Below are 9,548 nucleotides of genomic sequence, written 5' to 3'. Positions count from 1 at the left end.
CTGAGGTTAAGTAATAAACAAGAATGTGAAACTGTGTCTGAAGTGACAAATATATTTCCCTGGATGGGGACCATTCTATCAAATAAGTTCTCTCCTTCATAAAGATATGAATATTTAGAGTAAGAGTTGCATGTGCAATACAGCAATACAGTTTTGGGAGAAGTGGAAGGAGGAAACTAATTTTTTACTTTGCTGGGCAAGAATAAATTTGCCTCTAATGCTCGTGAGATGTATACTTAAAATACAAGAAGCTTAAATAAAATGGGAATGGGAACTCACACAGGGAGAGGCCCATTAACCATGAAAGCTCAAAGGAGAGAAGTCACTTGACAGTGGAGGCAGAACCTGTATCTATGAACTATGAAAAACCAGAATCTCTGAGGGTGAGTTTTAATTTGTGTAGGGTTGAGATGTCAAGTAAGCATTAAAATTTTTCAGTTGATAAACGTAATGTACTTTATAAGGCTTCCAAGATATCTGATCATAATATCTGTCTCCGTTTCTTTGGTTGTGAGAATATCCCACTGAATCATTAGAAAATATCTTCCTTTATTCTTCTCTGCAGACCACCAATTAAATTTTTAGAAGCATATTGCATTAATTAGAATTTTGTTTTCATCTCATATTCATGTGGTGCGTTTCCTGTGTTTCTTCTCAGGCACAAAAAGTGAATAGCAGTGTTGCCTTTTTCATTGTTGTAAACCTTTCTAAACTTATATACAAGTTTTGATGTTTTCAAAGCAAAACTGATGGACAGGGTTGCAAGAGAAATCAAATGTGGTTCTAATATGTAGGTGGCACAAATAAAAAACTGTACATAATTTATTGAAAAGTTATCAAAGCTGAGAAAGGTAAATCCGGTTGAAAAGCAATGCTGTAAAATCTACGTAAAAAATAAAAAATATAGCTAAATGTAGTGCCACTGATTTTTAAGAGTGCTTTACTTATTTTATGTACACTGTTTTTCAGATGTGTCCAAGTTTCAATACCTCTGCTCCCTATGTGAAGAATAAGAAAGGACAGATTTTGTATAATCTTTCAGGGTTCCTTGTGGAAGAATATTTAGTGAGGCCTTCCAACAAAACAAGGTAACCTTAAAATATCTAACCTTTGTTTATCCTTTATGTATTAAAAACACAGTCCTTCCTGACCCAAAGCATAGACCTATGTCACTGAGAATATAAGGGGTAGTTGCCTTTATCTGTTGGTTGTTATCAAGGCATAGAGTTGGGACAAGGTAATGTGGAACCCCCTCCATGGTCACTTTTCAGAGTTTCCTCCAGCAGTTGCATGATAATTGCCTCTAAGCATACCCTGGCTCGTCTTGCCACAGAGCGAGTTATTTCAGCACCTCAGAGAAAAAAAAAAAAGTATATGCATATGCAAATCAGATGAACAATATAGTTTCCATTCCTCAGAGACTCAATCAAATAGAGATGGATATGCTCCAATTAAACTTTTCTTTGAACTAAAAGGGCTGGTATCCCCCTAGCAAGACTTCATATTCTGTGATACCAGCCACAGAGGTTATAATCTGCTGTGTTTTGAGGTTTACTTACGTGCCTCTACAGCTTAACCACTGTCTTTGACATAAGTACAAATACTCCACCACGTATGATTTTTTCAAGGAGAAGAAAGTGTTAGCCATTTACACATTTTAAAAAAAAAGTGTATCTGATTTGATAAAAATAGAGGTAAACATCTTAGGATGAAAGATTTGAGCTAGAATATGAATGGAGCAGGAAGAAATCAAGCTGTTTAAGATGCTTCTGAAAGTCAGTAATACCTCACTTGCTCACAAACCCTCCTGTTGCTCAGGGATTTCAGCTTTCAGAAAGTAAAAATTCTTATCTGAGGGAATCCCTTTGCCAGAAAACAGCAATAATGTTCACCTGATTCAAGAGTATATTGAGCTCCTCCTTTTTAACAGAGAAGGGGTTTGTGAGGGGTGAAGTTTTACTTTCAGTTGAAAAATAAAGCATTAATGTAGATATTACCACTTTATCATTGCAAGAAAAGACTGCTAAGCTTAAGGTAGGTAACTTGTTATTACTTTATTTTCTATTACCAGATATGGTGGTTGGTCTTTTGGAGAGAGGAAAACATTTGTACTTCAAGATAAAAAATTGAATAACACCAAATCTAAGCCTCTGGCTAAGGTAAGGGTTGCATGTATGTGAGCACATTTGTATGCGTGTGTTGCTTACTTATTCAGGCTCCAGACTTCACAGTACTTAGAAAATAATAAATAATTACATACAATCCTTGCATTTAGAAATTGGGAGAAAAACCCTCTGTCTATTACAGTCCACTTCTCTGTTCATAATTCTTGAAGTATTCTCCTGTGTTCTGAGAAGCAGATTTAAATGAGTCAAATGATACGGCTTTTGTTGTTTTTTCCTGTGAACTTATTTCAGAGTCTAACTGAGCTCACCTTTAAAACTTCTTTTTAGGTAGTCAGCCCAGATATTCCTTTTTTTTTTTTTCCCCTACAAAAAGTCAATGTCAGAATTGACAAAAGTTCATTGAACGTCTCAAAAATGAGTTATTATTGATGCTTTTTTCATTTCTGCAAGGAATACTTTGCTACATTTTTCTCTTTCTCCTCCCTCTCTCCCTACCCCCCCCAAAAAAAGGGGAAAAAAAGTAAAGATTTATCTTCTAAGAGTAGCTACTTCTGTGTAACAAATATGCTACCCTGTGTTTATAATCCCCTTTTCAAATATGAGTAACTTCCCATTTTTATCCCAGAGTGTGCTGGGATACACAGAAGTGTGCCTTGCTGAAATTAGTCAGGTTGTGAAATCTGAATCTCTTCTTGACAGTAGATAGTACTGTCTGGCAATGCTACACAGAGCCAGTGTTTTCTGTCTGAAGCTACCTCTGAAGTCAGGAAAAGGATTATTCTAAGCACAATTGAAATAATGAGCTTTTACTTGAGGCTTTTTGGTATGCACTGGAAGGATACAGTATCTCCATACTGTGAAAACTTGGGATGGGACCTAGAAGCTGACAGGCAATTATCAGTGCAAGGGATTTTATTTTCCTTGGGAATGCTTTGAAAGGTTCTTTTAAGATCCACTCAAATGTAGACCAGTAATGAGTAGAGGAACAGCAGTCTTGGAGGAGTATTGAAGAATATCAGTGAGTGGTTTCTATTTTTATATTTGAGGCAAAAGATATGTTAAGAAGAAGCTGTGGACTTTCCAGATTCCAGATTAGAATATGAAAGAAAGATGCTTCTGCCTTTAAATTGTTTTGTGGGAGTATAGAAACTAGATTTTATTTGCTTTTATAAAGGAAGAAGAGAAGGAACAGTGTAAACGAGCTCTATCCCAAAATCAATTTTGGGACAAAGTGTTAAAACCACCATGTGTTAAAACAACATACAGATATTCTCCAATCCAATATTATTTCACGTTTAGTGTTGCAAAATCACTGCCTGTTTGCAATGCCTTTTCCATGTAGTTTTGTTAAAAATGTCTCTATCTTATATACACACCCTACCTTATACATATTTTCATTTTGGTCATTTGTGATCTCCCTTCTACCCCCAGATTTCTTATAGCTTTGAACTCCAGTTCCATCAATCCTTCATTAGGAACTTGAAGTCCTAGAGGATTGCAATAAAATGTGTTTTTCTGACTGCTGTTTTTGTCCTATGTATCTTTAATCATTTTAGACTTGTTTTGACATGCCTGGACTGTGGTTTTTGTCAGGATCCTTTAGTTTTAAATGTCTTTGGCATAGAGCTCCACCTGCCATCAGCAAAGGGACAAATTATAGTTATACTGTTAGTGAGTAAGCTTCGTATTTCAGACCCAAAGAAAATAGTGGAGTAGATTTATAAAGGGCACTGTGTTATCTAAAATACCTCCTGGAAGTGGCTTTCAACTGATGCAATGTCAAATTATTGCATTAACCTTTCAGTAATTAATGACCAGACTTTTACTTTGACCTTTCAAGCTTGTTCATGAGACAGTGAATGTACCATTTACATAGCCTTGTATGGAAGAAAATGAGAAATTTGCATTTGAAGAGACTTACTGTATGATTTATTTAATTTTGGAAAATTTCTGAATCTTATACGTCATTCTCCTCCACTCAAAAAGCCAACAATTTTTCCAGTTCAAATTAAAAATACCTCTTCGATACCTATTTTACTTTACCTAATCATACCATGCTGTATATACCGCATACATGCTATATGCATGCACACAGAGAATGTGTATGTCTGCATGCACGAGAGAGGGTGTATCTACCACATGACAAACATGGCTGATTAAAACCATCGATTATTGACATTCATTGATGATCACTGCTACGTGGCAAAAGCACAACTTGTCCTCAAATTTTTTGTGTTTTCATGACTGTATATTCTTTGGTTTCCTTTGATAACGTGGGCAAAAAGTGTTCCATAATGATTTCATAGTTGCTGTTGTTTACAACATAATTAAATATAGGAAGAACATGTGGTAATTTTAATTAGTCCTGAAAGGCAGTTTGTACAGTTTATGTAGCATTCTGAAGTGTGCATTTTTCCAATCTCAAAGGTTGGGATTTGAGACTTTAGTGTACAGTACAGTATAAGTGTCCAGAAGAAGTTACATCTCTCCAGTCTAATACCCCTTCTCTCTGCTTCCCCATCATGAATCTGGTCCAGCAATGCTTAGGGATTTCTCTGCCCCTCCTCACCCTTTTTTCTTGATAGGCCATAGGTTAGTGAAAATGTCAGTCTAGCATTATTCTGGCATATTAATGGCAGGTAAAAATGATACGGAATAATGGAAAACACATCTTTACAGAACTTATATCTAATGTAGTGAGGGGCTGTGTTTTTCCTTGGAAAGGAATTTTATCAACCATGGATAGAAGATAAAAAAATGAAAATAAAAACTAATCATCTTAATCTATATATTTTTCCATTGCTCATCTCTTTTCTGCCCTCTGTAAATAATTACCTGTGTGGCACACAGGAAATATGAAAGATATTTCATTTGGAACGAATATTTTTCCTTTTTTATATTTTACCTTTGCAATCAGTTTAGAATAAGCCACAAGACTTTAGGAAAAAAACCTTAAATGTGTCTTCTGATGAAGTGAACAGCCTCAAATGTCTCTTTTGCCAGATTATAAACAATTAAATATCCAGCTTCAATTTGGTTATTTCCTGGTGGTTTGATTCAGTTACATAATGTAGCTTGAAGGCAGAATTCTAATTAATGTGTGGGATATTGAAATGTATTGTTACACACAATGCTCTATTGTGTTTTTTTGTATTTTTATTTGAATATTGGTCGCATTATTATATTTCTAAGGTGTTCTGTGAACACTTGAGACCTTTCCCCTGTTTCAATTAAATGAGGATGTGTCATCAGAATTTTGCTTTATTATTTTCTTAATTGCCTTTTTTTTTAATACAATGAACACAATTGCAGTGGAGTTTCATTATGTATGTATAACTTTCTATTTGGCACAAATCTTTTTTAAAAAGATGGAATAAGAAATGGGTGTGTGTGGGTGTGAAAAAGACTGGCTACCCTTGATCACTTGCTTATGTTTCTTTGCTCTGGTTGTTATTCGCAGAGGAGATCCAGCAGTGCAAAGATTTGCAGTTTTCCTCAGGACACTTAGGTTCTAGTTCACTTCATTTCTTTAAAGAACTCTCTTGTTGATGAAAGAATGGGAGATCTAGTTTGTGTACTAATTTGTGGGAATTGAACTGGAGGAGATCAAAGGAGTTGCATATGAGTTTGCAAAGGGGGAAAGAGTTTGGGATTTGTTCTTTTTTCTTTTCTTTAAACATGGGGACATAAGATGCTGTTGAAATTCCAAGCAGTTGTGAAGACCCCATAAAGAAGAGTAGAAAATGTGAAAGCTAATGCAAGCAAGAGCAGTGGTAGATCAAAGCTGCTCATTTTTTAATTGCTGACTAACAGAGCTTATGCCAAAGAAGATTCAAGGGTGAGCGGCATAGGAGAAATTGTAGTGGAGCTCAGAGTGGTGTTTGGAAACATGATATGGGATAGATGGGAGGAAACTGAATGGACAATTAGAGTGTTGTAAATCTTGTCTCACAACAGAGTATAGTGTGGAGATCCAAACAAGTAGGCAGTGAGGAAAATAAATCAGAAGAAAATAATTATTAAGAGAGGGAAATAGAACTGAAGATTAGGCAACCTGCACTGAGAAACAGAGAGAAGAACGTGGCAGGAAAAACAGTCAAAGCCTGGAACAAGTGTCCAAGTAAGGTTTGTAGCTGCATACTACAAGAAAGAAAAAACAGAATTATCTGCAAGTAAATAAAAAAAATAATCTAGAAGTTTACACCAGTATCAAGAAGAGGCACATATGTATGGAAGAGCACTAGAGGAGAACAGCATCAGAGTGGTGAGAAAAGAATCTTTAGGGAATTTTCCAAGATGTAACTGTACAGATGGTAATTTTAGAAAGGATCTAAGAAAACTGAAATCCTAGAAGAAGGCAAGAAAGACCTATGTTAAAAACTGTGCACTTTGCAGTATGATTCAGAATCCAGATACAAAGTGAGAATTGCCCAGCATCAACCTGAGATGTACAAAATGCAGATTAGCAAATAGCTCATATCAAATAGGGAAAGGTTAAGAGTTTTTCAACTGTATAAACAAAAGGGGACATGAAGGGTTGCTGTGGAGTGAGGAATAGATAGTAATCAAAGATTATTTTAAACATGTAAATAAAACTGAAAACAAACATACATAATAATTTGACCTAGTTTTCAGTATGGATAATGTGGGTTCAAAGGCACTATGATTAACATAACGAGGCATAGAAATGGAATTGATTTCCAAAGGCAAAGCAAAACTCAAACCTCAGTATATTTGGTTTTGGGACATATCAGGCGCTCAGCAATGATTCTAGCACATGGAAGTGTGAATTTTGAGTATATTTATCAAGTCAGGGTGATTCTGCATGGTTTGAGGATAAAGTATATGTTACAGCACAATTGCTCCCCTGTGCTCCTCAGAGGGACTGGCTTGCCTCATCTGCCTTAAAGTTTGTCTGTATTAATTTCCTCTTTGCTTAACAAATCACTGATAATTGCTTGTTGAAGGTGGAGATGCAGCTTTGTCTTTTATGGAATAGTTTCATACTCACCTTGTAAACAGTGCCTCCTTGATTCTTTCTTTCCCCACTTTCTACAATATCCTGTTCCTAGACATTTTATGCTGTGTGTCACTTGCAGGTATTATTTAGATACGTATTTTTGGAATTTCAATAATATTCTCCACTTGTAACACTAGTTTTACTCATCTATTTGTATTTTCAATTAAATTGGCAAATGTTATTTTGGCATTGTTTTTCCTCTATTTGTTCTACCAAATGTGTGTAAAGGAAGGGACACAGTGTTCCATTAAATCACAGAATCTCAATTTAATAATTAACATAGGTGTACAGCTCCAACAGTAGAAAACAAACTGCTGCAATCTGTTGAAAGACCTATACAAATTAACTGATTCTGTTCTGCCTAGTTCACCTTCTTCTATAAATAGGTGTCACAACAGGCGAATTAGATATCTTTATGCAATTCTTCATGGTATGGGAGCTTTCAGATCAGCGTTCAGATTCAACTCATTTTTGATTCATCATTTTCATTCTCTCTTCCAGGTGTGGTACAACCAAAAAGGTTTCCATTCGCTGCCATCCTACTTAAATGAACTCAATAACTTCATTCTGTGGCTGAATTTGCCTCCTAATGTGGATTGGAGACAGTATGGTAATAGTCCTTCTTTAAGTCTTTTTTCATATCTTTTGAAAAGTAGTTTTTAAATAAATAATTTTAAGTATGAAAATTTTTCATAATATAAAGTAAGATTGCAGAGTCAAACATTTCTTGGGAGGATTTGAAAGTGGAACTTTTAATTAAACAGGAGGTTTCTTTGTGTGAAGAATGTAGTACACAATAAGGTAAAATTTGGATTTACAGCTCACTATGCCATATGAGTTTCTTACAAAGGACATTCCTGTGGAATAAGTGTAAATTGGTTCACTACACCTGGGATGTTAATCCCTGTGAAAGCACTGCTAAGGCTTGCTTAAATGGGATGTTTAATGCACAACAGAGTATTAATTTATAACTTCTTTGTCACTTTACTCTGTCTCCTTATGTAAATACCCAGGGTAAACCCAGAGTATCCTGGAAATTCACACTGCAATGTGATGTTCCATGGCATCCTGTTACTCAAGGAACAGGAGAGGCTGGTATATCTTACTATGGTACATAACAGAAGAGAGATTAGTATATTTGACATCTGAATTCTCTGATTCAGATATCCCTGAACTGTATAAGAGCTAGTTAAAATAAAAATTTTACAAACTGACTTTTTAAAAAAATTACTGCAGCCAAAGGATCAGCTGTTAACACAGGTGAACTTTTAGGATGTTAAAATCTAGTTTGAAATCTGGGCTTGATAGTTCAGGCTAACTTCTGTTTATTTCAGTTCCTTTCATTCTTAAGGTTCTGTTAAAGAGGAATTAGTTTGGTTCAGATAAATTTAAAAATAGCTTATGACCAATTTTTAAGAGTTTCTGAAAAGGTAGGATGGTTGTCTGTAATAGTAAAATGGTTTTCAGTGTGTTTATGATGAAGAAGGAAGACAGACAAAAATCAGTGAAAAGGGGGAAGGAATCCTGAGTATCTGAAAATAGAAATTCATTAAGAAAAGTTTCCAGAATGTCAATGAAAAAAGAATAATTGCCTGCTTTCAGAATGGCTGGGGTTTTATTTTTCTAAATGAATTATGAGAATGAATCAAAGGTAATGTATTTCTGCAGAAAGTTTGAATGAAATGAAATCAGGTGTTTTAATGAGAATTTTTAATAAAAATCAATTTTTAATCAAGTTTCCCTGCACTTCATGAATATTACTGATGCTAGCTTGTTTTCTGTAGCATTAGATATCCCATTCTGGAACTTAAGTGTTTAAGTACCCTTACTTTTATATCAGTCATAGGGAATTGGGGACTTGCCATCCAGATTACAGTCAAAGAAAACTATAGTTGTCCCAAGAATTGTGGAAATGTTATGTTTTATGTTGTTGCATGACATAGAAACACAATAAGCTAAACAGTGCTTGATAAATATTTGAAGTCTTGGACTGCCATCTATACAAATATGGGCTCATTATATAATCTTCTGGCAGAATATGTTGGCTAAGTCTCTGCAGAAGTAGAGTTTATGAACTTAGAAAGCAGTTTGTTTATGTGTGTATCTATTGGAGAGGTGCAGTAAAGATGGATTGGTCATGCTCCTGAGACATAATGCAGACGGTCCTGTCAGAGAAATCCTAGAAAGAGAAGTCAAGTTATCTACCTATCTATCTGTATGCATGTATGCAATGGATGGCTATAAATGCTTCAGAAGGGACAGGCGAGGAAGGAGAGGCGGTGGGGTGGCTCTGTACGTTAGGGAGTGTTTCGATTGTCTAGAGCTCAACAATTGTGATGATGATATGGTCAAGTGTTTATGGGTAAGGATGAGGGGGAAGGCCAACGAGGCAGATATCCTGC

The 9,548-nt window shown here is 35.5% G+C and overlaps 1 protein-coding gene across 1 annotated transcript in view; it reads left to right on the top strand.

Annotated features, from left to right (window-relative positions):
* Positions 1–9,548, top strand: part of ABCA13 (ATP-binding cassette, sub-family A (ABC1), member 13) — a 211,841-nt gene that overhangs the window by 132,088 nt on the left and 70,205 nt on the right. Inside the window, exons 42-44 of the mRNA XM_009330486.1 lie at positions 970–1,088; positions 2,072–2,159; positions 7,648–7,756. Of these exons, the coding sequence (XP_009328761.1) occupies positions 970–1,088; positions 2,072–2,159; positions 7,648–7,756 (316 nt within the window). The remainder of the gene's footprint in view (positions 1–969; positions 1,089–2,071; positions 2,160–7,647; positions 7,757–9,548) is intronic.

Source organism: Pygoscelis adeliae, unplaced genomic scaffold (genome assembly GCF_000699105.1).
Source record: "Pygoscelis adeliae isolate BGI_AS28 unplaced genomic scaffold, ASM69910v1 Scaffold78, whole genome shotgun sequence".
In the NCBI taxonomy this organism is placed as follows: Eukaryota; Metazoa; Chordata; class Aves; order Sphenisciformes; family Spheniscidae; genus Pygoscelis; species Pygoscelis adeliae.
This window is presented reverse-complemented; position numbering and strand designations above follow the sequence as displayed.